Source organism: Giraffa tippelskirchi, chromosome 1, assembly GCF_054371585.1.
Source record: "Giraffa tippelskirchi isolate mGirTip1 chromosome 1, T2T-mGirTip1v1.2.pri, whole genome shotgun sequence".
NCBI lineage: Eukaryota > Metazoa > Chordata > Mammalia > Artiodactyla > Giraffidae > Giraffa > Giraffa tippelskirchi.
The window spans coordinates 1,822,460-1,849,930 of NC_137275.1; the positions used below are offsets into that span (position 1 = coordinate 1,822,460).

Genomic DNA, 27,471 nt, shown 5'->3' on the forward strand with positions numbered 1-27,471 from the left:
TGCCCTCCTTTCTGTATTTTTATTGAGAATTACTTCTGACCGGTCTCAGCAATCTCCATAGTATTCCCTTCTTTTAGTACCGTCTGCTGCATATACATCTGGTTAGTTTGTGTTTGTGTGGCTGTATCTTCACCATTCCTTTTCCCCCACATGTCTAGAATCTGTTACTGTATATTGGAATGTGGATTCTGTTAACCTGTGTCTGAAGAAAGATGGGTTTTGTCCAGCAGGCCTGTGGATTACTGGTTGGGTACCTGGAAGAGGGGGATGTTTTGGTTTTGCCTTAAGATGTCAACTTTACTCCTGAAATGTGGCCCCTTGAGGGTTTCAAAGGAAAACCGAGGATGCAGCCGCCACTCTAACCCTGAGGGACAGCGTCCGGGGCCTCTGCTCCGTCTGTCCTGCCTTCCAGCCCCATTCCTGCCACAGGATCCGTGGGGCCTTACTCTCAGCCTGCCCAGTTCAGGGCTCAGGCAAGGATCTGAGGGCTCCTCGCCTGTGGCTCCTTTCTCTCCAAGAAGTGTTTGGGTGTCTGCGAAGTCCTCCAGCTCCTGAGGACAGAGGCTCCCTGGGACACTTGAGACCGACAGCTTCCAATGAGGCTCCCGGATGCCGGGGGGCCGTGGGGAAGCCCACAGAGGAGTCGACACCTGAACTACCCCCGGAGGAGGGCAGAACCAAAGAGAGAGGGTGCACACGCACGCCAGGTGAGAGGGCTGGCACAGCTGCATCACGCGGAGGGGAGCGCAGACCGTGCAGTGGGCCGGGGGCCAGCGGCAGGGGTTCAGATCCCAGCTGTATCCCCCGCTGCTGCGACGCCTCCCCGCCCGCACTGACGGCGAGAGGAAGCCCTAGCCGCCTGGCTCTCCGGAGGGTTAACGGGGTGACAGGCCCCGTGGCCCTGCGCCGCCCTGCAGGGCTCTTCTCTGCACTCACACCGTCCTCGACTCCCGCCCACGCTGGACGACACGGCTCTGGAGGCCCGACAGGCGCCAGTCCGCAGGCGAGTCTCCTCGGCAGCTCTATCGGGCCCAGATGCACGTGCAGCCAGGCCCCTGCACCCCCATCCCCCACACACACTCGGGGCAGCCGGTTAGCAAGTCCGTTTATTACAAAAACGTCACACGATCACGTGTTCAACTTCTGGGTGTGTGGCGAACACGAGGGCAGCGCAGCGCTCGGCTCCACGCCTCCCAGGGGGGCAGGGGGGCAAGGCCACGTGCTGGCCCGCAAGCTCGCCCATGGCCGTTCACTCGTGGCCTCGGCCTGGCTGCTTAGAAAACCAGCTCCGCACTAGAAGCTCCAACCCCTACCTCTGCCGCCAGCCCCACCGCAAGTTCCTGCTGACCCAAGAGCGGCCGAGGCGAAGACTCAGAAGCACCCCCAGCCTGTACTGGGGGCCCCGATCCTGACGCGGGGCGCGCCCACCACGGGCCACCGGGCTCACTGGCAGCAGTCGGCCACGTGCCTGAAGAGCTCCTCACCCTGCTCGTCGGTGAAGCACTTCAGGCAGTGCGGGCACTGCAGGTCCCCCTGGCCTCTCTGGGTCACTCCTGAGCTCCCGCCATCTGCGGGGAAGTCCAACCACTGGGATCCCGTCCCAGGCCTCCGGCCACCGGCCGCCACAGGCTCCGAAGCATCGGTCTCTAAGTACCTGGGAGATCTGCTCCCCGTGTGAATCCGGCAGAAGGCTGGCTCGCGAGAATCCTAGGAAAAGGCAGGAGTCCGCTCGCGAGGCTGGTCTCGGCTCCAGCGTCTGGAGCCACGTCCGTCGCTAGGCGGGGCCCGCACCTTCGCTCTGCCTGCTGCCGAAGCCCGAACGAGGACGTGCTGAGGACGACTGAGGGGTCCGGACCTCCCGCCTGTGCCCACAAGGGAAGAGGCCCACGTGGGGGCCACCCCCACCACGCAGCACGGAGGGGCCACGTGCAGGAGCTCCCAGTCGGGGCGCGAGGCCAGGACAGGCCGGCGGACACCACCCTCCACGCACACGCAAGTGCCACCCGGAGGTTTCCAGGTACAGGGCACAGTGGCCCTGCCCGGAGCGGAACCAAGGTCCTGGCAGCCGCAGAAGGGCTCGAAGTGCGTGAAAGAGAAACGAAGACGACCCCCGCCCTGGGCCCAGAAGACCCCGGCTATACCTGTCTCCAGGACACCTGGCGCTGCAGCGAGGCCACCTGCTCCTCCAGCTCATGGATGCGGCTCTGCGCCCGCTCCCTGTCGGCCCTCTCCGACGTGAAGTCATCCTTGTAGGCGAGGATCTGCGGAGAGGGGACGCCCCGCCCCCCGCGTCAGGAGGAGGAGGAAGCCCGTCCCCTATCCCGTCAGGAGGAGGCCCCGCCCCCCGCGTCAGGAGGAAGAGGAAGCCCGTCCCTCTATCCCGTCAAAAGGAGGAGGCCCCGCCCTCCCGTTAGGAGGAGGAGAAGGCCCCGCCCTCCCGTCAGGAGGAAGAAGCCCCGCCCCCCGCGTCAGGAGGAGGCCCCGCCCCCTCATTAGGAGGAGGAGGCCCCGCCCCCGTCAGGAGGAGGAAGCCCGTCCCTCTATCCCGTCAGGAGGAGGCCCCGCCCCCTCGTTAGGAGGAGGTCCCGCCCCCCGTCAGGGGAGGAGAAGGCCCCGCCCTCCCGTCAGGAGGAGGAAGCCCGTCCCTCTATCCCGTCAGGAGGAGGAGGCCCCGCCCCCTCGTTAGGAGGCGGAGGCCCCGCCCCCCCGCCAGGGGAAGAAGCCCCGCCCCCCGCGTCAGGAGGTGGAGGCCCCGCCCCCGGCGCCAAGGGCCTGGCCGCACCTGCTGCTCCAGCATCTGCACGCGCTCCAGCGCGGCGTCCCGTGCGCTCCTCGCCGCTGCCAGCTCCCGCCGCGCCTCCGCGCAGTCATCCATTTTCTCCTCCAACTGAGCATTGAGCCGGGAGACCTCCTTCCGCATCAGCTCGGTCTCCGGGGGGGCCTGCAGGCCCTTCAGCTGCGCGTGGAGCCCCCTCACGTAGTCGTCCCTGCTGGCGTCGTAGCGCTGCCACCTGGCGTTGAGGTCCTCCACCTGGGGGCCGGAAAGCGCCCTCGAGTCCGCCCGGAATACGAGGCCCGTCCCTACGTGGAGGCCGGCTCTGCCTGGTCTGGGCGGGGCAGTACGCGGTGGTGGCGGAGGCGCTGCCTGAACGCTGGATTGACAGTGACCCCTGCACCTCATTTAGCAACACGCGAATTAACTTGGGGGTGGAGGACAACCAGGCGTGCTCAACACGTCCTTCTGGGCAAACGTGTTGGGCCTTTGGGGACGCTGTGTATCAGCCGAAGCGGCCTCAGGGCAGGGGCAACCCCTGGGCGCAGCGAGGGGACGCCCCTCACCGCAGTCCGCGAGGGGCGCTCGGCCCAAGTGCGATCTCAGACACTCACGTGAGCCACCTTCTGCCTCAGCACCCGGTTCTCCTCCCGTAACTTTTCAACCACCGCGTGCACAGAGGCGTCCCCGTCCGCACACTTGGGCTGCACGAGAAAGGGACCAGACCTGGTGTGACCGCACCTTCCGCGCGGGCACCGAGTCGCAGACGGCCCTGCGGCCGCCCTGCGGCAGATGCAACAGAGACAGGAAAGGACAGGCACTTCCCGAGGGGAGGGCGGTCCTGGCCCCGCCCAAGCCCACCCCACGAGGGGGCCAAGCCTCGCACCATCTCCACGCGTGAGACCGCCCAGCGTCACAGGGCTGGGGGCGGGGCAGAGCGGGGGCAGGAAGCCGAGCTCGCTGTGACCAGAGAACTTCCCAGCCCAGGGCGCACGGCTGCCAGGAGCAGGCCCCTCCCTAGGGCCGCCGTCCCTCCCGTCGTGTGTCATGTCTGAGATGACCACGGTCAGCTTCAGGCGCCGACTGTCCACAACAACCTCCCCGGGCCTCTCGAGGCTGGCGGGATTCACGCCTAAAAGCCAGCGTGCTGACCCAGTCCCAGCAGGGTGAGCGGAGTTAACCGAAAGGCCATCAGAAATTCATTCATTTAACAAAGCGGATGGATGGCGGTGACATTATTCTGAGAATTCCCCTCGAATGACAAAGGAACTGCGTGTGCTAACCCTGCGGGCGGGAAACCCCGCTGACTTGGCCGAGACCAGCGCTGAGAAATGACACCGCTTAGAGCCTCGGCCCAGGCCCGCCCAGGCCAACCACGACCGGCTTTCAGATCCCCAGAGAGAAAGGGCATGGTGACTCAGAATCATACGAGTGCCTGGCCTTCCCGGAGAGCACTCTGGTTTCTCAAATGTGCCGTGTTCTTTCTGAGGTTCCCTTTTCGTGGGATCCACCCCCAGGAGATGGGGATTCTCAGACCGAGGCCCTCCCCCCGGCCCTGCTGAGCTGCTGCTAGGGGGCTACAGGGCTCGTCCCCACCGCCCCACGTCCCCACCGCCCCACGTCACAGGGCGCGCTTCTTGGCCAACCTGTCACAGCCCCCCACACCACCACGACCCCGCAGGCCCCGCTCCTGACAGCCCCGGGAGGAGCCCCTGGTTTCCCAGGTGGGAGTTTCCTGATGCTGAAACCCACATGCTCCCCTGCAGGGCCCATCCCGAGTAGTGCCAGGCAGGGGGCACAGCACCAAGCGGGGCTGTGTCCTCCCTGCCCAGGCCCAAGGCCGCAGCGCAGCCAGGCCACACCAGAGCTGACAGCCTCGCCCGACTGGAGGCCCCGCCGGGCCAGCGCTGCTCACACACGGGCCCCCCAGTGCTCAGAGCGTGGGGGCCCGGCCGCTGCACGTGCCAGTGCTCGCTCAGGACACCCCTCACGCCCCACCCCTGCTGCTTCGTCCTCCGCCGAGGCTGGAGAGACCACAGGGCCACTTCCCCTCTGGGCCCGGGGGGCAGATGCAGGCCCCACCGTCCTAAAGGAAATCCCCAGAAGGGGAGGCGGCTGAGACCCTCCCAGAGGCGCAGGGCGAGGCCTGCTGACCCCAGGGCCTACCTCAGGGCTCCGCTCCCCCGCAGCCCCCTGGCGTTCATCCAGACACTTGGCCAGATGCTGGCACATGTGGGCCGTAGCGGCCAAGGTCCGCCGCAGCTGGTGGGTCTCGTCGGCCAGGGAGCGACACAGGACGTGGCTGGCGGCCCGGGCCCGCTCCTTCTCAGCCACGCTCCTCCGCAGCCGGGCCACCTCCTTCTCCCACTCGAACCCTGGCTGGCTCAGAAGCTGCTGCGCCTCCCGCTCCTTCTCCTCCAGCTGCTCTGAGAGTCTCTCGATTTCCTAAGGAGAAGATTTAAAAGCACAACTGATCTGACTGTGGTGCTGGAGAAGACTATTGAGAGTCCCTTGGACTGCAAAGAGATCCAACCAGTCCATCCTAAAGGAAATCAGTCCTGAATATTCATTGGAAAGACTGATGCTGAAGCTGAAACTCCAGTACTCTGGCCATCTGATGCAAAGAACTGACTCATTAGAAAAGACCCTGATGCTGGGAAAGATTGAAGGCCAGAGGAGAAGGGGACGACAGAGGATGAGATGGTTGGATGGCATCACTGCCTCAGTGGACATGAGTTTGAACAAGCTCTGGGAGTTGGTGATGGACAGGGATGCCTGGCGTGCTGCAGTCCATGGGGTCACAAAGAGTCAGACATGACTGAGCACCTGAACTGAACTGATCTGACTGAAAGAAGCTACATCAGAAATAAATGTCCACAAAGCAGAAGACAGTCAGGCACAGATGCCCATCCATAGGTAACAAACACATTCATTCGGAGGCTGGTTTCTGGATGGATGATTAACTCAGGAGTTTTCAGCCCAAAAAGTTCTATCTGAAACGTCATCGAAAATTCTGTTTCAAGAGCAAACTCATAATGTTAGATTTTACATCATCAAATTACTAAGTGTGGCAATCCCAAACCTCTTGAAAGGAAGAGCAGAAACTCCCCCGCGGTGGGCAGCCCCCAAAGCCATGCCACGTTCTCACCCCGACACCTGGGAACATGACTTCATTTAGCTGTTTCCAAAGAGCTGTTCGGTCTGTGAAGATGTAATTAGTTAAGATGAAGGCACGCTGGATTAGATGGACCCTAATCCAACGTCCAGTGTCCTCAATAAGAGGCAAATATGGACACAGAGAAGAGGCCACGTGTGGCAAAAGGCAGAGACTAGAGGCAGAGACTAGAGTGCTGTGTCCACAACCCAGAGGACGCCAAGGATGCCCGCAGCCACTGGAAGCTGAAGAGAAGGACTCGCCCCCCACACCCTGCTCTGGGGCTTCTGGCCTCTAGGGCAGCGAAAGATCAAGCATCTCTTGCCTTTGTGCTGTGCGTGCTCAGTCGTGTCCCCTCTGCGACCCCGTGGACTGCAGCCCGCCAGGCTCCTCTGTCCACGGGGTTCTCCAGGCGAGAGTACTGCAGTGGGTTACCATGCCCTCCTCCAAGGGATCTTCCTGACCCAGGGGTCGAACCCAAGTCTCTTGCGTCTCCTGCATTAGCAGGTGGGTTCTTTACCACCAGGGAAGCCTGTCTATTATTGCCTTAGGCCACCCAGCTTACTTTAGAGCAGCTCTGGGAAACTAATATCCCCGACCAAAGTCCTTCAAATTACCACTGGCTTTAAGCGCCCCCAGTTGGGTTCTGCGCTTGGTTCTGTGCTGTCGCACTTTCAAAGTAATCTCCACCATAAAGAGTACGTAAGGGAGGGGAAGCAGGAGGAGCCAGTCCATGATACACAGCTGTGAGAAAACAGCTCCTGGAAAGCCAGGGTGGAGCCTGAGCGCGCGGGAGGCGTAACCCTCAACGCGCACTCTCCTAAGCGCTTCAGAACAAAGCAAAAACATGTGCATGGTTCCAAAAACTTCAAAGACACAGAAGTAAATAAAGGGAAACTTCCTCTTCCCCCAGCAGCCAGCTACACTCTCCAGAGGCAACCACTACTCACAATCCGGCCAGGGGTCTTTCCAGCGTGTTGACACGCATCTGTGGCACCTGTCTTTTCACACTAATGGGTCTGGTAACACTGTTCTGGTGCCTTGCTTTCCTGCTCCTTGGTAAAATGCTATGTCCCACAGCAGCACACAACCTGCCTGTTCTTTTCAACTACAGCCTGGAGCTTCACACCACAGTGCAGACTGACTGAGCACACACCTCCAGCTGGCGTGCCCTTGTGCAAACACAGCCATGGGATACATGCCTACAGGTCTCACGGCTGGGTCTGCCCAAGCCTGGGGTTAGGAAGTGATTGTGGGGGTTTCCCTGCTGGTCCAGTGGCTGGGACTCCAAGCTCCCAATGCAGGGGGCCTGGGTTCCATCCCTCATCGGGGAACTAGATCCCACATGCTACAACTAAGACCTGGCACAGCTAAATAAATAAAATATTTAAAAAAAAAGAACTGATGGGATGGACCTAGAGGTTATCATACTAAAGTCAGAAAGAGAAAGACAAATACCATGTATCACTTATATGTGCAGTCTAAAATATGACACAAATATACCCACTACACGGAAACAGACCGACAGACACGGAGGTTGCCAAGGGGTAAGGCAAGTGCAGGAGGGCTGGGGTGGGAGTTTGGGATTAGGAGACGCGAACTATTATATATGAACGAACAAGGCCCTACCGAAGGGCACAGGGAACTGTATTCAACATCCTGTGACAGACCACACAGGAAAGAATATGAAAAAGAGTATACACTGTATACACACATATATATGTACGGGCTTTCCTGGTGGCTCAGACGGTAAAGAATCCGCCTGTAATGCAGGAGACCTGGGTTCAATCCTGGATCAGGAAGATCCCCTGGAGGAGGGCATAGCAACCCACTCTAGTATTTTTGCCTGGAGAATCCCATGGACAGAGGGACCTGTCTACAGTTTCTGGGGTCGCAAAGAGTCGGACATGACTGAGCAACTAACACACACACACACACACGTATACATACACAGCTTTATATACATATGTGTGTATAACTGACTCACTTTGCTGTGTAGGAGAAATTAATGAAACACTGTAAATCAACTATACCTCAATAAATTTAAACAACTGGGGGAACTCAGGAGCACAGCCAGGTTCTGGGTCCCTCCCTGGGCCCAGACCCACATCCGTGAGGCAAGAGCTGCTCCCCAAGCTTCGGTGATGCCCCATCCACGGATAAGCCCAGCACAGGAGGGCAGTGCTCTAACCAGGGGACCAGAAAATACTCCAAAAGCCTCGTGCTCTTTCTCTCGGGGAAATTTTTTCACGCAGCTTACAGGATCTCAGTTTCCCGACCAGGGATCGAACCCAGGCTCTTGGCAGTGAAAGCGCAGGGTCCCAACCACTGGAGCACCAGAGAGTTCCCTCAGGGAATTTTAAGAGCACTCTTTTCCCCGTTTTCCTTGGACTTTGCTCCAGAAGTGACCAGAAAGACAAGAGGGAAGGGAAGCTCCATTAGCAGAGTCAGTCAGCTTGGCTCTCTTGGGAAAGGCCTCGGGGAAGGTGCTGCCCTGGGTCCTTGTTCCATGACTGGGACTCCCTTGTGAAGATGGCACGGGGACAGCAAGGTGACCATGAGGGTCGCGGGCGAGGATGTGAGGTCAGGCCCTGGCAGACGGGCCACATCCAGCAGCAGGTGCACGAGACATCAGCAGGACCAGCGACAACGGGGGTGACAGCATGAGCGGATCAACCCCGCCAGCCGGGATCTTGCCCAAAGGCATCCGGCGCTGGCGCGCCATCAGCCCATCGCACCTCACTGCCCTCTGACCTCACGAGCGCCACAGCCAGGGTGGGCGAGGCCTATTCTTGGAAGGTCACTACTTCATCCTTCCTTTGGGCCCTGATGACCTCACCGCTGGGCTGAAGGAGGAAAAGTGGCCTCTCTCTGGACCTGGCCAGCGGGCATCAGTACCTCCTCCCGGCACACGGCCATCCAGCACCAGGCCGGCCCTGAAGGCCCCGTCCACACAGCTGGGGCCGCCAGCTGGTGCCAAGGCATTTGGTCTGGGTGAGGCCCCGTCCAGACACTATGATGAGAACCAACTACAGCCTTCTTAGCATAAAATTCTACAAACCCTGAAAGGAGCTCAGGCTCTCTCTGCAGACTGTTCCAGCAGCATTGAACCTGAAAACACAAACCCAGACCTGGTTCTTGGCCTTGGATTTATTTGTGTTCCTTAAAAACTGGCCACTTTTGAAGGCCTACCAGCCAATCAAGACCCTGTCCTGTGCTTTTCCTGTGGGGAAATACGGCAGGAGGCCTCCTTCCAAGGGGACACAGACCCGGGCCAGCATGGCCCAGCCTCCCCGGCCCATCCCCCTCATCAGCATCACAGCCCTGTGGGGCCCGTTGCTGCTGGGGGAGGGCCACGCCCGAGGACACTGACCAGGCGAACCCAAGCTCCACCGAGCTCCCCTCCCAGGGGCTCAAAACCGCCTCTGGAGGAAGCAGTGAGCTCATGCAGAGCCCTGCCCTGGGGGACCATTGCCTCACTGAAAAGTCACTCCAGTCAGAAGCTGTGATCTCAGCAGCAGCGCCTTTGTCCTCATCTCTGCCTGACACGGAAGAGTATTCAGGGTAAACACAGGTTCTGTATGTGAAAGATACCAATACATATATATACAAATACGCACACTGTGAATGCACACGAAGTCTGTAAGCGATACCAGTGAAGGCCAGTCCCCATGGGGCCAGCTTCTAAGGCTCCCAGGCATGAGTGACCGGGAAGTCAGACACCGGTAAGGAGGCAGCGACCCCGGCCACCCCAGCCTCAGTGCCTCCACCTCCCGCCACCCCTCACGTTCTCTGTGAGGCTGGAGGACTTCAGGCAACAACTCATCTGCAAGCGTCCTTCTGAGCTGCTCAGATGGAGACAGGACGAGCAACAGCGTGGCGGAAGGCCTCCCGGCTTCGGGGGCTGGTGGAGCTGCCTAAAGACACGCTGTCTCTCATCGCCGCCCCCGCCCCAGGAGGCCAGGAGGGGTCTGGGAAGAAGACCAGGGGTGCACCCACCAGGACCGGGCCCTGTGCTCCACCTGCCGACAGCACAGACCCAGAACAACCGCACCTGGCCGACTCGGGGGAGGGCTGTTTGGATCTGAAGGACGCACTGGCTTTATGTTTTGTCTTAAAAACCTTCTTTCAAACATCAGTTTAGAAATGGCCTGGCTTGGGCTTCCCTGGTGGTCCACAGGTAAAGAATCTGTCTGTCAGTGCACGGGACACGGGTCTGACCTGTGGAAAAGAACCCCACATGCCATGGACCAGCTAAGCCCACGGGCTGCAATGACTGAAGCCTGCTCGCTCCAGAGCCTCGGCTCCACAACCAGAGAAGCCACCACAGTGAGAGGCCCTCGCACCGCGATGTAGAGAAAGGCCCGGAGCAATGAAGACCTGGCACAGCTGTAAACAAACGAACCCCCTGAAAGAGGAAATGACCTGGCTCATATGGAGACTTGCCACATGACAGCATGCACCTCCCTGGCTGCCGGGAACCAGCCAGCACCAAAGGAACGAGGCAGGCCACTGCAGGCTGCTCCCCCGCCCACAGAGGGCTGCCTGACCTGCCGCCCCACAGCCGCGTGAAGACCCCAGACCCCTGCAGCCCCCGGGTTTTCGGCACTTGTTGCTTTGAAGTGGGAGACACGCTGACCCATCTGGCTACGTGTCCTAGTCCAGTTCATGCTGCTGCTGCTAAGTCGCTTCAGTCCTGTCCGACTCTGTGCAACCCCACAGACGGCAGCCCACCAGGCTCCACCGTCCCTGGGATTCTCCAGGCAAGAACAATGGAGTGGGTTGCCATTTCCTTCTCCAATGCATGAAAGTGGAAAGTGAAAGTGAAGTCGCTCAGTCGTGTCCGACTCCTCGCGACCCCGTGGACTGCAGCCTATCAGGCTCCTCCGTCCATGGGATTTGCCAGGCAAGAGTACTGGAGTGGGGTGCCATTGCCTTCTCCAGTCCAGTTCATAACCACTGGCAGAAGCTGTACACACATAACCACTGGCAGAAGCTGTACACACATCACACCATCTCCGCTCCACCTTCATGGGGCTGTCTTGTAAGGACACCAGTCACTGCATTAGGACCCACCCTAGTCCCGAAGGACCTCACTTTATCACACCTGCAAAAGCCCTACTTTCAAATAAGGTCTCAGTCGCTTAGTTGTCTCCGACTCTTTGGAACCCCATGGACGGCAGCACACCAAACCTCCCTGTCCATCACCATCTCCTGGAGCTTGCTCAAACTCATGTCCACTGAGTCGAAGATGCCATCCAACTATCTCATCCTATGCCACCTTCTTCTCCTCCTGCCTTCAATCTTTCCCAGCATCAGGGTCTTTTCAAATGAGTCAGCTCTTCGCATCAGGTGGCCAAAGTATTGGAGCTTCAGCTTCAGGATCAGTCCTTCCAATGAATATTCAGGACTGATTTCCTTTAGGATGGACTGGTTGGATCTCCTTGCAGTCCAAGGGACTCTCAAGAGTCTTCTCCAGCACCACAGTTCAAAAGCATCAATGCTTTGGCGCTAAAGCCTTCTTTATGGTCCAACTCTCACACCCATACATGACTACTGGAAAAACCATACCTTTGACTACAGGAACCTTTGTCAGCAAAGTAATGTCTCTGCTTTTTAATATGCTGTGTAGGTCGGTCATAGCCTTTCTTCCAAAGAGCAAGCGTCTTTTAAAAAATTTCATGACTGCAGTCACCATCTGTAGTGATTTTGGAGCCCCCCAAAATAAAGTCTCTCATTGTTTCCACTGTTTCCCCATCTACTTGCCATGAAGTGATGGGACCCGGATGCCATCATCTTAGTTTTTTTGAATGTTGAGTTTTAAGCCAGCTTTTTCACTCTCCTCTTTCACTTTTATCAAGAGGCTCTTTAGTTCCTCTTTGCTTCCTGCCATTAAGGTGGTGTCATCTGCATATCTGAGGTTATTGATATTTCTCCCAGCAATTTTGATTCCAGATTGTGCTTCAACCAGGCCTGCATTTTTCATGATGTACTCTGCATATAAGCAGAGTGACAATATACAGCCTTGACGTACTCCTTTCCCAATTTGGAACCATTCCGCTGTTCCATGTCCGGTTCCAACTGCTGCTTCTTGACCTGCATACAGATTTCTCAGGAGGCAGGTCAGGTGGTCTGGTATTCCCATCTCTTTAAGAATTTTCCACAGTTTGTTGTGATCCACACAGTCAAAGGCTTTGGCATAGTCAATGAAGCAGATGTTTTTCTGGAATTCCCTTGCTTTTTCCTATGATCCAATTGATGTTGGCAATTTGATTTCTGGTTCCTCTGCCTTTTCTAAATCCATCTTGTACACCTGGAAGTTCTTGGTTCACATGTTGTTGAATGAAGCCTAGCTTGAAGGATTTTGAGCATTATCTTGCTAGCATGTGAAACAAGTGCAATTGTGTGGTCGTTTGAACATTCTTTGGCATCGCCCTTCTTTGGGATTGGAATGAAAACTAACCTTTTCCAGTCCTGTGGCCAATGCTGAGTTTTCCAAATTTACAGACATATTGAGTGCAGCACTTTAACATCATCTTTTAGGATCTGAAATAGCTCAGCTGGAAATCGATCACCTCTACTAGCTTTGTTCGTAGTGATGCTTCCTAAGGCCCACTTGACTTTGCATTCCAGGATGTCTGGCTCTAGGTGAGTGATCACACCATCGTGGTTATCTGGGTCATTAAGACCTTTTTGGTACAGTTCTTCTGTGTATGCTTGCCACCTCTTCTACTTCTGTGAGGTCCATACTGTTTCTGTCCTTTATTGTGCCCATGTTTGCATGAAATGTTCCCTTGCTATTTCTACTTTTCTTGGAGACATCGCTAGTCTTTCCCATGCTATCGTTTTCCTCTATTTCTTTGCATTGTTCACTTAAGGCTTTCTTATCTCTCCTTGCTAGTCTATAGAACTCAGCATTCAGATGGCTTTCCTTTTCTTCTTTGCTTTTCACTTCTCTTTTCTCAGCTATTTGTAAGGCCTTCTCGGACAACCATTTTGCCTTGTAGAATTTCTTTTTCTTGGGGATGGTTTTGATCTCCGCCTGCTGTACAATGTTACGAACCTCAGTCCATAGTTCTTCAGGCACTCTGTCTATCAGATCCAATCTCTTGAATCTATTTGTCAAACTTCCATTGTATAATCATAAGAGATTTGATTTAGGTCATACCTGAATGGGCTAGTGGTTTTCCCTACTTTCTTCAATTTAAGTCTGAATTTTACAATAAGGAACTCATTATGTGAGCCACAGTCAGCTCCTGGTCTTATTTTTGCTGACTACATACAGCTTCTCCATCTTCAGCTGCAAAGAATGTAATCAATCATACTTCAGTATTGACCATCTGATGATGTCCATGTGTAGAGTCGTCTCTTGTGTTGTTGGAAGAGGGTGTTTGCTATGACCAGTGCGTTCTCTGTTAGCTTTTTTCCTGCTTCATTTTGAACTCCAAGGCCAAACTTGCCTATTACTCCAGGTATCTTGACTTCCTACTTTTGCATTCCAGTCCCCTATGATGAAAAGGACATCTTTTTTTGTTGTTAGTTCTAGAAGGTCTTGTAGGTCTTCATAGAACCATTCAACTTCAGCTTCTTCTGCATTAGTGGCTGGGGCATAGACTTGGATTAAAGTGATGCTGAATGGTTTGACTTGGAAACGAACGAAGATCATTCTGTTGTTTTGAGACTGCACCCAAGTACTGCATTTCGGACTCTCTTGTTGACTATGAGGGCTCAATTTCTTCTATGGGATTCTTGCCCACAGTAGTAGATGTAATGGTCATCTGAATTAAACTGCCGTCCATTTTAGTGTACAAATTCTTAAAATGTCGATTTCACTATTGCCAACTCTTGTTTGACCAAGGTAAATCAATTTACCTCGATTCATGGACCTAATATCCCTGGTTCCTATGCAATCTTTTTCTTTATAACACTGGACTTTAGTTTCACCACCAGACACATCCACAATTGGGCGTTGTTTCCACTTTGGCTCAGCCTTTTCATTCTTTCTGGAGCTATTTCTCTGCTCTTCTCCATAATATACTGGGCACCTACCGACCTGGGGGTTCATCTTTCAGTGTCGTATCTTTTTACCTTTTCATACTGTTCATGGGGTTCTCAAGGCAAGAATGCTGAAGTGGTTTGCCACTCCCTTCTCCAGTGGCCACGTTTTGTCAAAAAAGTCTCCACCATGACCCGTCTGTCTTGGGTGGCTATGGGTGGCCACAGCATGGCTCATAGGTTCATTGAGTTGCACAGGCTGTGGCCCATGGGATCATTCTGGTTAGTCCTCTGTGCCTGTGCTTTTCCTTCTGTCTGCCCTCTGATGGATGAGGATAAGAGGCCTGTGCAAGCTTCCTGATGGGAAGGACTGGCTGTGGGGAAAACTGGGTCTTGCTCTGCGGGGCAGGGCCATGCTCAGTACACCTTTAATCCAATTTTCTGCTGATGGGCGGGACTGTGCTTCTTCCCTGTAGTTTGGCCTGAGGCGGTCCAGTCCTAGAGTCGCCATCTGTATTGTAGGCTGTAGGCTCTATGGCAGGGGTAATGGTGACCTCCTCCAAGAGGACTTAGGCCAGCAGGCCGTGCCTCCCAGGACTGCTGCTGCCAGTCCCAGAGCGCACAGCTGGCCACCGTCGACCCTCGCCTCTGCCGGAGACTCTCACACTCCCAGGCAAGTCTGGCTCAGGCTCCTGTGGGGTCACTGCCCCTTTCTCCTGGGTCCTGGGGCTCACAAGGTTTTGTCTGTTTCCCCAGGCCTGTGGACGTTCTGTATCCACATCCCGCTGACTTCAAGGTCAGATTCCCTGGGATGCCAGTCCCTTTGCCAGATCACTAGGTTGGGAAGTCTGTTGTGGGCCCTAGAACTTTTGCAACAGTGTGAGAACTGTTTTTGGTATAACTGCTCTCCAGTTTGTGGATCACCCACTGGGTGGCCCTATGGTGGGTGTATAGTCAAAGCTATGGTTTCTCCAGTGGTCATGTACGAATGTGAGAGTTGGACCATAAAGAAGGCTGAGCACCAAAGAATTGATGTTTTTGAACTGTGGTGCTGGAGAAGACTCTTAAGAGTCTTTTGGACAGAAAAGAGATCAAACCAGTTAATCCTAAAGGAAATCAACCCTGAATATTCATTGGGAGGACTGATGGTGAAACTCCAATACTTTGGCCAACTGATGCGAAGAGCCAACTCACTGCAAAAGACCCTGATGCTGGGAAAGATTGAGGACAGGAGGAGAAGGGGATGACAGAGGACGAAATGAATGGATGGTATCATGGAATCAATGGATGTGAGTCTGAGCAAACTCCAGGAGATGGTGAAGGACAGGGAAGCTTGGTGTGCTACAGTCCATGGGGTCACAAAGAGTTGGACATGACATAGTGACTGAACAACAACAATAAACTTAGAATAAAATGAAAACAGGAAAGATCTCCAATCAGCAATATAACTTTACAAGTTAAGGAACTAGAAAAGAAAGAACAAACGAAATCCAAAGCTAGCAAAAGGAGGGAAAAATAAAGATTAGGGCAGAGATAAGTGAAATAGAGAACAGAAAAACTATAAGAGAAATCAATGAAACTAAAAGTTGGTTTCTTCAGAAAGATCAGCAAAATGGATAAAACTTTAGCTAGACAGATTACAAAAAGAAAGAAGACACTAATTACTAAAATCAGCAATGTAAGTAGAGATATTACTACCAATTCTATGAAAATAAAAATGATTACAAATGAGTACTACGAACAACTATAAACCAGCAAATTAGATAATCTAGATGAAACAAATTCTTAGAAACACAATTTCTACCAAGACCAAATCACAGAGAAACAAAAACTGAACAGACATCTAACTATCAACAGTAAGGAGACGGAATCAGTAGTCAAAAATCTGCCCACAGGGCATCCCTCGTGGCTCAGCAGTCAATCCACCTGTCAGTGCAGGAGACATGGGTTCGATCCCTGATCAGGGAAGACCCCAGATGCTGCAGAGCAACTAAGCCTGTGCACCACAACTATTAGCCTGTGCTTCAGAGCCCGGGAACACCAACGACCGAGCCCAGGAATACCAACTACTGAAGCCCACGTGCCTAAAGCCTGTGCTCCTCAAGAGAAGTCACTGTGCTGAGAAGCCCACGCACTGCGATAGAGTAGCCCCTGCTCTCCGCAGCTAGAGAAAAGCCCGCACAGCAACGAAGACCCAGCCAGCGAAAAATAAGTTATTTTTTAAAAATATCTCCCTACCAAAAAAGAAAAAAGCTTTGAAACTGAAGATTTTATCAGTGAATTCTACCCAATATTTAAACAAGAAATATTAATAATACCAATTCCTCCCAAACTCTTCCAAAAAACTGAAGAGGAGGGAACATTTCCTAACTTATTCTGTGAGGTCAGCAGCCAGACAGAGACACAAGAAAGCAACACACTAATACCCCTTCCGAACACCGAGGCAAAAATTCTCAATAAAGTGTGTGCATGCGTGCCCACTCAGTCGTGTCTCACTCTTTGTGACCCCGTGGACTGTAGCCCACCAGGCTCTTCTGTCCATGGGATTCTTCAGACAAGAACACTGGAGTGGGCTGCCATGCCCTCCTCCAAGCTCACACACCATATCTGAAGACAATTAGATAACTGATGATTAATACCTAATAAACAGTAACAATATGAGAATGAGGTCTTCCAAGGAACATAAAGCACAATTACGTGTTTCATGTTTGTTTTCTATCTATGACAGCATCAATCCCTTGCAATGAAATGAACGTGCTATTATTAATCTTTTCTAATCACATTTTTCACCACATTCATTACATGTAGATTTGGTAATAACAGTACTCTGCTGTGGTTATGTTCACAAACATATTTCATCAAAAAAAGGAAGGGAGGGAGGAAGGAACTGATCAGTGTAACACACTGCATTACCAGAACGAAGGGGAAGAAAACATATGATCACATCAAGTGATGCAGAAAGGCATTTGACAAAATTCAACACTTCCATAACAAAAACACGCAACAAACAGGAACAAAAGGAAACTACCTCCGCACAACAAAAACCATATGAAAAACCCACAGAAGATGCCACGTTGTTGTTGTTCAGTGGCAAAGTTACGTCCAACTCTTTGCAACCCATCTCCCAGAGTTTGCTCAACTGATGTCTGTTGAGTCCATGACGCCATCCAACCGTCTCATCCTCTGTCACTCCCTTCTCCTCCTCTGCCCTCAATCTTTCCCAGCATCAGGGTCTTTTCTAATGAGTTGGCTCTTCGCATCAGCTGGCCAAAGTATTGGAGCTTCAACTTCAGTATCAGTCCTTCCAATGAATATTCAGGGTTGATTTACTTAAGGATTCATTGGTTTGATCTCCTTTCTGTTCAAGAGATTCCCAAGAGTCTTCTCCAACACCACAATTCAAAAGCATCAATTCTTCAGCACTCGGCCTTCTGTATGGTCCAACTCTTACATCCATAAACAACTACTGGAAAAACCGTAACTTTGACTATACAGACCTTTTTCAGCAAAGTAATGTCTCTTCTTTTTAATATACTATCTAGGTTTGTCATAGCTTTGCTTTCAAGGAGTGTCTTTTAATTTCATGGCTACAGTCACCGTCTGCAAATACCATACTCAATGGTAAAAGACTGCAAGTTTTTCCTCTAAGATCAAAAACAAGACAACAAGACAAGGATACTGGCTTTCATCACTGCTATTCAACATAGTCCTGGAAGTTACAGCCAGAGCAATTAGGCAAGAAAAAGAAACAAAACACATCCAATTGGAAAGGAAGTAAAATGATACCTGTTGGCAGATGATATGTTGGCAGATTATATATAGAAAACTCTTAAGGTCACACACACACACCTGTTGGAGAGAATAAATGAGTCCAGCAATTGAGCAGGATACAAATGAACACATGAAAAACCATGCATTGTTGTATTTCTATATACTAACAATGAAGAATCTGGGGGGGGGGGATACAAAGCCAATTCCATTTAAACAGCATCAAAAAGAATAAAATACTTAGGAGTTAATTTAATCAAGGAGGTGAAAGACTTGTATAATGAAAACTATAAAATATTACTGAAAGAAATTAAAGGAGGACTTCCAGGGTGGTCCAGTGGTTAAGACTCCTTCTCCCAGTGCAGAGGGTATAGGTTTGATCCCTGATCGGAAACTAAGATCCCATATGCCACACAGCATGTCCCCCCAAAAAATTAAAGAAGACATAAGTAGATGAAAATATATCCAATGTTCAAAAATAAGAAAATTTAACCTTGTTAAGATGTCAATGTTATTCAACGTGATCTACAAAGTCAATGTGATCTCTATGAAAATCCCAGGGAATCCCCTGGCAATCCAGTGGTTAGGACTCAGTGTTCTCACTACTGTGGACTGGGTTCATTTCCTGGTCAGGGAACTAAGATCCCACAAGCTGTGCAGTTCAGCGCAGTCGCCCTGTCATGGCTGACTCTCTGTGACCCCATGGACTGCAGCACACCAGGCTTCCCTGTCCATCACCAAAACCTGGAGCTTGTTCAAACTCATGTCCATCGAGTAGATGGACATCCAACCATCTCATCCTCTGTCATCCCCTTCTCCTCCTGCCTTCAATCTTTCCCAGCATCAGGGTCTTTTCAGATGAGTCAGTTCTTTGCATCAGGTGGCCAAAGTGTTGGAGCTTCAGCTTCAGCATCAGTCCTTCCAATGAATATTCAGGACTGATTTCCTTTAGGACAGACTGGTTGGATCTCCTTGCAGTCCAAAGGACTCTCAAGAGTCTTCTCCAACACCACAGTTCAAAAGCATCAATTCTTTGGCACTCAGCTTTCTTCATGGTCCAATTCTCACATCCACACATGACTACTGGAAAAACCATAGCTATGACTATCCAGACCTTTGCTGTCAAAGTGATGCCTCTGCTTTTTAATAAGCTATCTAAGTTTGTCATAGCTTTTCTTCCAAGGAGCAGATGTCTTTTAATTTCATGGTTGCAGTCACCATCTGCAATGATTTTGGAGCCCCAAAAAATAAAGTCTGTCACTGTTTCCATTGTTTCCCCATCTGTTTGCCATGAAGTGATGGGACTGGATGCCATAATCTTTGCTTTTTGAATGTTGAGTTTTAAGACAGCTTTTTCACTCCCCTCTTTCACTTTCATCAAGAGGCTCTTTAGTTCCTCTTTGCTTTCTGCCATAAGGGTGGTGTCATCTGCATATCTGAGGTTATTGATATTTCTCCCAGCAATCTTAATTCTAGCTTGTGTTTCATCCAACCCAGCGTTTCTCATGATGTACTCTGCATCTAAGTTAAATAAGCAGGGTGAGAATATACAGTCTTGACGTACTCCTTTCCCAATCTGGAATCAGTCCGTTGTTCCATGTCTGGTTCTAACTGTTGCTTCTTGATCTGCATACTGATTTTCAAGGAGGCAGGGAAGGTGGTCTGGTATTCCCATCTCTTGAAAAATTTTCCAGAGTTTGTTGTGATCCACACAGTCAAAGCCTTTGGCATAGTCAATAAAGCAGATGTTTTTCTGGAATTCTCTTGCTTTTTCTATGATCCAAAAGATGTTGGCAATTTGATCTCTGGTTCCTCTGCCTTTTCTGGCTTCCCCGATAGCTCAGTTGGTAAAGAATCCGCCTGCAATGCAGGAGACCCCAGTTCAATTCCTATGTCAGGAAGATCCACTGGAGAAGGGATAGGCTACCCACTCCAATATTCTTGGGCTTCCCTTGTGGCTCAGCTGGCAAAGAATTCACCTGCAATGCGGGAGACCTGGGTTCGATCCCTGGGTTGGGAAGATCCCCTGGAGAAGGGAAAGGCTACCCATGCCAGTATTCTGGCCTGGAGAATTCCATGGACTGTATAGTCCATGGGGTTGCAAAGAGTTGGACACGACTGAGTGACTTTCACTTTCACTGTCTTTTCTAAATCCAGCTGGAACATCTGGAAATTCACAGTTTATGTACTGTTGAAGCCTGGCTTGGAAAATTTTGAGCATTTCTTTGTTAGCGTGTGAGATGAGTGCAATTGTGTAGTAGTTTGAACATTCTTTAGCATTGCCTTTCTTTGAGATTGGAATGAAAACTGACCTTTTCCAGTCCTGTGGCCACTGCTGAGTTTTCCAAATTTGCTGGCATACTGAGTGCAGCACCTTCACAGCGTCATCTTTTAGGATTTGAAATAGCTCAACTGGAATTCCATCACCTCCACTAGCTTTGTTCGTAGTGATACTTCCTAAGGCCCACTTGACTTCCCACTCCAGGCTGTCTGGCTCTAGGTGAGTGATCACACCATTGTGGTTATCTGGGTCGTGAAGATCTTTTTTTGTATAGTTCTTCTGTGTATTCTTGCCACCTCTTCTTAATATCTTCTGCTTCTGTTAGGTCCATACCATTTCTGTCTTTTATTGAGCCCATCTTTGTATGAAATGTTCCCTTGGTATCACTAATTTTCTTGAAGAGATCTCTAGTCTTTCCTGTTCTGTTGTTTTCCTCTTTTTCTTTGCACTGATTACTGAGGAAGGCTTTCTTATCTCTCCCTGCTATTCTTTGGAGCTTTGGAACCTGTGAGCTATGCATCCCAGAAAAAAAATGAAAAGTCTCAATGATTTTTTTTTTTTTGAAGAACTAGAATACCAGATCCTAAAATTCATATGCAGTCTCAAAGGACCCCAAACAACCAAAGCAATATTAAAAAACAAACAAACAAACAACACTTCCTGATTTCAAAACTTACCACAAAACTACCATAATCAAAACAGTGCAGGACTGACATAAAGACAAACATATAGACCAATGAAAACAATACAGAGCCCAGAAATAAAGCCTTGCATAGACAAATGGCTTTGAGAAGGGTACCAAGACCTTTCAATGGGGAAAAGATAGTCCTTTCAAAAAATGGTGCTAGGAAAACTGGATATCCACATGCCAAAGAATGAAGTTGGACCTTTATCTAAAACCATACACGAGGACTTCTGTGGTGGTCCAGTGGTTAAGAATCTACCTTGCAATGCCGGGGGACGCAGGTACAATCCCTAGTCGGGGAACTAAGACCCCACCGCAGAGCAACTAAGCCTACGAGCCACACCCGGAGAGCCCGTGTGCCGCAACTGCTGAGCCTGCATGCGCTGCAGCCTGCACGCTGCAACGAGCCCATGCATCACAAGCAAAGACCCTGCATGCCACAGCTAAGACCTGATGGGACCAACTAAGTAAGTATCTTTAAAACTGGGCAAAGGACTTGACGTTTCTTCAAAGAAAATATAAAAATGGCTAATAAGCACAAGAAATGATGCTCAACATCACTTATCATTATAAGGAATTGCAAATCAAAACTACAATAATTTTGTACTAAATTTAGTTGCTTAGTCACATCCAACTCTTTGTGAAGCCATAGACTGAAGCCTGCCAGGCTCCTCTGTCCATGGGATTTCCCAAGTAAGAGTACTGGAGTGGGTTGCTGGGTAGGATCTGCCCTACCCAGGGATCAAACCCATGTCTCCTGCATTGGCAGGTGGATTCTTTACCACTGAGCCACCAGGGAAGCCCTTGTACTAAATTACCACACCTAGGCTGCCTACTAACAAAAATACAGAAAATAGCAATGTTGGTTAGGATGTGGAGAAATTGGAACACTTCTGCCCTGTTTATGGGAATGTAAAATGGTACAGCTACTGTGGAAAAACAGTATGGAAGTCCCTCAAGAAATTAAAAATAGAAATATCACACAATCCAACAATTTAGCAATTCCACTTCTGGATAAAGACTCAAAAGAACTGAAAGCAGGATCTCAAAGAGATATTTACACACTTATGTTCATAACAGCAGTGATATTTGTAAGAGATAAAACATGAAAGAAACCCCAAGTGTCCATCAACAGATAAATAGACAAAAGCAAAATGTGCTATACACATAATGAAGCCTTAAAAAGGAAGGAAATTCTGACACGTTACAACATGGATGAACCTTAAGGACATCATGCTAAGTGAAATAAACTAGTCACAAAAAGATAAATAGTGTAATATTCCATTTATAGGAGATATTTACGGTAGTCAAAATTATAGAGACAAAGTAAAATGGTGGTTGCCAGTAGGGTTGGGGGGGACAAAATAGGGAGATGGGATATCACAGTTTGATGGATACAGTTTGTTACACAAGATTAAAAGAGGTATGGAGATAGATGGTAAAAAAAAAAAAGACACACCTAATACATACACACGAAACCTAATATAACCTATTTTAAAGAGAGTATGCTATTCCACTCATAAATAGCACAGCAGAACAAGCAAAGGAAAGGCACAAGTTGATATATCAGGACCAAGCAGGGTCCATGAGGCTAGTACCCAGGGCAGTGATGAGACAGGGCTGAGTAATTCCAGGCCGCACAGTGAGTCAGCACCATTATCCCAGAAAGTCTTAACTGGAAGAGCTATGCAAAGTCATCCGTGCAGGCCTCGTCTGATACCTAAGGTATGGTCTGAGCCCCACTGTGGCGGCCAAAAAGGTCAGAATTCTCAAGACTGATCTGGCCCCACCACACACGGACTGCAGCCTGGCCACAGATGCTCTGATCACCTGGCCGGCCTTCCACACCTGTGAGCCTCAGCGCCTTCTCTGGGAGCCCTCAGTCCGCACCGGCCCGGCTCACACGGTCCAACCCTGCTCCTAAGCACCTGTGACATGGCCACTGATGAGATCAGCGAGTCAGCCAGCTCCTCTCATTGCCTTCATTCTGCGCAGTTACCTCAGTGAGCCCAGGGCCTCTGGGAGGTGTGAACCTCTCCATTCTTCCACAGGTTCTGTGACCAACCCCAGAGATATGCAGGGGTAAGCAACAAATACACAACTCCGTAAGACACGTATCATTAAACTGCTCCTTAAATAACTGAAAATCCTGAAACAAAACAGACATGTCAGAGGTAAAAGGCCCAGTAGTACTAGAACTACAACCTGATTCTCTATGAGCTTTGGTTAGAGGCTGTGGGGCCACCAGAATCCTGCTCTGGGAGTGACGTGCTCTGGTCCCCACTCTCGACCCATCTGGAGCTCCTGGTGTCCACAACAGAAGGTCAGCGGTGCAGACTACATGACTTCCTGCTGCCCTGATGAGTTACAACCCACCTTCCCCAGGAAGAGGGGGAGAGCTGGACTGAGGAAGACATCTATCTCCCAAAGGCATCTAAAACGATGCAGACCAGAAAATACTGACATCACGATGTTAGGGAAATTAAAATGGAAATAATCTTGTCCAGGCTTCAGATGCAGAACAGCAAGCCTCTGACCTGCTTCTGACCTGCCTGGTCACTGCCTGGGTTACGTGCCTGCCCACCAGCACACCAGTTGTTACCAGCAAGTCAAGTGGCACTTCAGATAAGACAGGGAGAGGTTCTTGGAATTTCTTGAGACCCTGGAGGTCTGGCTAGGCCCCAGGATTCAAGAAGTCTTATGATTCACAAAGTGAAACAAACAGCAGTGTCTGAAACGACTAAGCGTGCACTGTGTGTGTGACGATTGGTTTCTTCCGTTAACGAATCCTGAAAACCCGAAACAACAGTAAAACTTTCAGAAAACACATGATATTAAGTAAAACTGTAGAAGACAGCATGAACTCAACCATGCCAAATGTATACAAACCCTATAGTTAAAGGAAAAACAGGGAAGAGGCATGCTAAGAGATTAACGCTAGTTATCTCCCTGCGGTGCAATTACAGTGGCTATCTTATTCTTTATTCTTCCCTCAATTTCTCAGATATTCAAAATTACTTTTATAAAAAGAAAACAAAAGGCACATCTGTCTTTCACTCTTGGCTGCAGGGTGAAGCCTGGCAGTAAAAATTCTCTTTTGCAGGCCTTTTCTTTCCTGGGAAAACCCAGATAATAGTGATGCGCCAAACGTGATAATAGATCAGAGCTCACCAAAATGTCTGGGGCAGTTCCAAACAGCTGTTGTAGGAAAATACTATTACTCTTGCTCCTGATTTGGGTATTTAATGATATTTCATGTAGACAGACATAATATCAGTGACAAGGATAAGAAAGTGGGAAAGTAAGGATTTAAGTCCGTTTTTAGACACTCTGGCAGCCTCCCACTCTGCCATCACTCCCTGCAGAGCAGAGGTCTTACTACTGAAAGATACATTCACAACTAGGGCTAAAAGAGATCCAGGACATTAGGGTTCACACGGCCCGGAGCCTACACAACACACACCAGGAGCCTACAGTCATGTACTCCACACACACTCGAGCCCAGCGTCTGTGCACACAATGCAAGACTCAACATGAACACACACACATTCCAAATACAAACACCCACACTCACCCCTAAGACCCAGCACAGGCACACACCACTCAGAACCCAAAGGTACACGCACCCTTCAGACCCAGCATGGACACACGCACCCCGAGTGCCCACTGTGGGCGCTCACACTCTTCAAGACCCAGCATAGCAACAGACCCCTCAGAATTGATCGTGCACATGCATCCTTCCAAACCTAAAATGGGCACAAACCCAAGACCCAACACAGGTAAAGACACCCCTCGGAACCAAATTCAAGTGCTCATATGCCTCATATACCACACACCCCACAACCCAACACAGATCACACCTCAGACCCAATATGGGAGCAGACCCCTCTGAATTCAGCCGGTACACAACCATCAGATTCAATACTGGCACACGCACAACCCTCAAAACCATCACAGACAAGACAACCTACAGAATCCAACACACATACATACCTCTCAGAGCCCAAATGAGCACCCATACCCCTCAGAACTCAAAACACACACACAGACACACACATCACTCAGAACACATATGCCTCAGAAACCAGCAGAGACAAACACACTCCTCAGACCCATATGGGAATACTCCACTCAGAACCCAGCACATGCAGACACCCTTCAGAGCCAACACACACACACCTCACACCCAACGCAGACAGACATACTACTGAGAATGACTCAAACACTACCCACAGACACAACACGGGCACACACATCCCTGAGAACCAGCAAGGACTCCATTCCTCAGAACCAAAACAGCACACTTTCCTCAACTGAACGTGGAAGCAAAAACTTGAGATCCAGTATGTGCAGCACACCCTCAGACATGACACAAACACACACTCATCAACCCAACATAGAAATACACTCCTCAGATCCAACATGGGAGCCCACACATGCCTCAGAACCAAAACAGACAAATACTCTTTACACCAAAAATGGGCACACACTGCTCAGAACACAACTAGGAAACACAGCCCTCAATGCCAACAAGGACACATAATCCTCAGATCCACAGTGAACACACACTCGTCAGAACTAACATGGACACACACACACCTTCAGAACCCAAGCAGACACACAACCATCAAAACCCAGTATAGGAACAAATCCTTCAGAACCACAGACCCTAGTCACACATACACACCACTCAGACACCAACACAAAGGGGGAAGGAGAGAGTGGGATGGATTCAGAGTAGCATATACATTACCATATGTAAAACAGACAGCCACTATTTAACAGTGGGAAGTTGCTGTATAACAGAGCTCAAAGTCAGTGCTCTGTGACAACCTAGAGAGGTGGGGTGGGGTGGGGGTAGGAGGAAGGTTCAAGAGGAAGGGGACCTATGTATTCCCATGGCTGATTCATGCTGACATATGGCAGAAACCAACACAACAGTGTAAAGCAATTATCTTCCAATTAAAAATAAAATAAGTTAATTAAAAACAACAACACAACCATATACTCCTTAGAATTAATATGGGCGCACATAAACCTCAGACACAACACAGGCACACAGCCCTCAGAACTAAAATGAGCACATAACCCTCAGAATCAACACATGTACACACACTCCTCAACACAACCAGGGAACATTACCCTTCAGAACCCACCACGGGAGCAGACACACCCACAGACTCTACACAGGGGCACACACACATCTCAGACCCAGTAGGGGTACACACACCCAGCACCCAAAAGCAACACACACACACACATACACACACACACACACACACACACACCACTCAGACCTGGTACAGACACACATCCTTTAGAATCCATAGAAGTACAAACACCTCTCAGAACTGAGCCCGCATAGACACAGTCCTCAGACCCAACACAGGAGCACATCACTCAAACTAGTACGACACACACCAAAGAACCAACACACAACCCTTAACTAACACAGGCACACACCCTCTCAGAACAGAAATGGACATACACACCCTCCAGAACCCAACACAGAAACACACACTCCTCAAAACCAACACAGACACACATACCCTTCAGGACCAAGATGGACGGATCCACCCCTTAGGACCAACAATGACAAGCCTCAGAACCACACAGGCATACACATCCCTCAGAAGCCAATAAAGAAGCAGACCACTCAGCACAACCAAACACACAAGCCCTCAGAACCCAATGCGGGCAAACACCCCTCAGAACCAACAAGACACACAACCCTTAACTACCACAGGAGTACAGATCCCTCAGAACCCGAGAGGCGCAAGCACACCTGAACTCAACGTGGGCACACACCTCAGAACCTTCACGGACACAACCATCAGACTCAACACAGGCACACACATCCCCCAGAAGCCAACACACACTCACCTCAGAAACAACACAGGCACACGTAACACTAAGACCCCAACATAGTCGCAACCACCCCTCAGACCCGACGGTGGAACAAACACACCCTCCATAACCAATATGCACACACACCCCTCAGGCCCCACATGGTAACACCACACACACTAACATCCACACTCCCCATATAATCAGAAAGGACAAACACCCCTCACAACCAACAGGGACACACAACCCTCAGACTGAACCCTGGCACACACACCTCTCAGAACCTGAGGGAGCAAGACACACTCCTTCAAACGCAACAAGGGTCAGACACCTCAAAACCCAACACAGGCACACACATCCCCTCCGAATTCAAACCGGCAGACACAGCCCTCAGACCCAACGCGGTGCGGACCCCTCAGAACACAACGCGCACACGCACGTCAGAACCCGGCACGACGCACCGCCCAGAACCCCACAGACACAACGGCTCAGCCGCGACAGACCACGCACCCTCCGGGGACACGCGCGCCCAGGAAGCCCCCGGGAAGTCTGGCCCCGCCGCCCCGCACCTGGCGCAGCGCGGCCTCCGCGGCGCCGCCGTCCCGCTGCCGCAGCTGCTCCCGGAAGCGCGCCACCTGCTCCAGCAGCGCGTCCACGAGCGACGGCGCCGTGTCCCCCTCGAGCGCGGCGAGCCGGGCGCGGAGGCGCGCGATGAGGGCGTCCCGGGCCGCCAGCTGGTCTTGCAGGCGCCTCAGCCGCTGCCCCGCCTCGTGGTACAGACCGCAAAGCGCGGCAGCCGCGCGCGGGGCGCCCTCCCGCCCCCCGGACTCCGCGTCCCCGGACGACATGGCTGCGGGCCTGGCCGGGAAGGCACGGACCGCCGGCAACTTCCGCGCCGGGTCTAGGCCGGGCAGAGGGTGTGCGGAGAGGGACGGCCCACCTTCCCGGAACTTTTCCCGGCGCGCCCC

At 51.3% G+C, this 27,471-nt stretch overlaps 1 protein-coding gene and 1 long non-coding RNA gene across 3 annotated transcripts; both read right to left on the minus strand.

Annotated features, from left to right (window-relative positions):
• Positions 1-1,088: 1,088 nt before the first annotated feature.
• TNIP2 (TNFAIP3 interacting protein 2) lies at positions 1,089-27,471 on the minus strand. 2 transcript variants are annotated; one of them, XM_081579733.1, is made up of 6 exons: positions 27,073-27,471; positions 4,940-5,218; positions 3,388-3,471; positions 2,783-3,031; positions 2,142-2,261; positions 1,089-1,707 (listed from the first exon to the last, which is right to left on the minus strand). In XM_081579733.1, exons 1-6 carry the CDS (start codon positions 27,349-27,351, stop codon positions 1,444-1,446), a joined length of 1,275 nt encoding a protein of 424 aa, XP_081435859.1. In that variant the 5' UTR covers positions 27,352-27,471; the 3' UTR covers positions 1,089-1,443. The 2 variants fall into 2 exon arrangements, with proteins under 2 accessions (XP_081435859.1, XP_081435870.1); XM_081579744.1 differs by lacking the exon at positions 2,783-3,031.
• LOC145541957 (uncharacterized) lies at positions 12,885-26,901 on the minus strand. The gene is made up of 3 exons (XR_014079434.1): positions 24,049-26,901; positions 21,480-23,115; positions 12,885-14,936 (listed from the first exon to the last, which is right to left on the minus strand). It is a non-coding gene; the product is annotated as an uncharacterized LOC145541957 (long non-coding RNA).

Excerpts from the sequence above, each read along its gene's own strand:
- TNIP2 (XM_081579733.1), bottom strand. The coding sequence starts at position 27,351 with ATGTCGTCCGGGGACGCGGAGTCCGGGGGGCGGGAGGGCGCCCCGCGC. Across the intron at positions 5,219-27,072 it reads CGGAGGCCGCGCTGCGCCAG|GAAATCGAGAGACTCTCAGA; the intron begins GTGCGGGGCGGC and ends TCTTCTCCTTAG. Across the intron at positions 1,708-2,141 it reads GCCAGGTGTCCTGGAGACAG|GATTCTCGCGAGCCAGCCTT; the intron begins GTATAGCCGGGG and ends GCCTTTTCCTAG.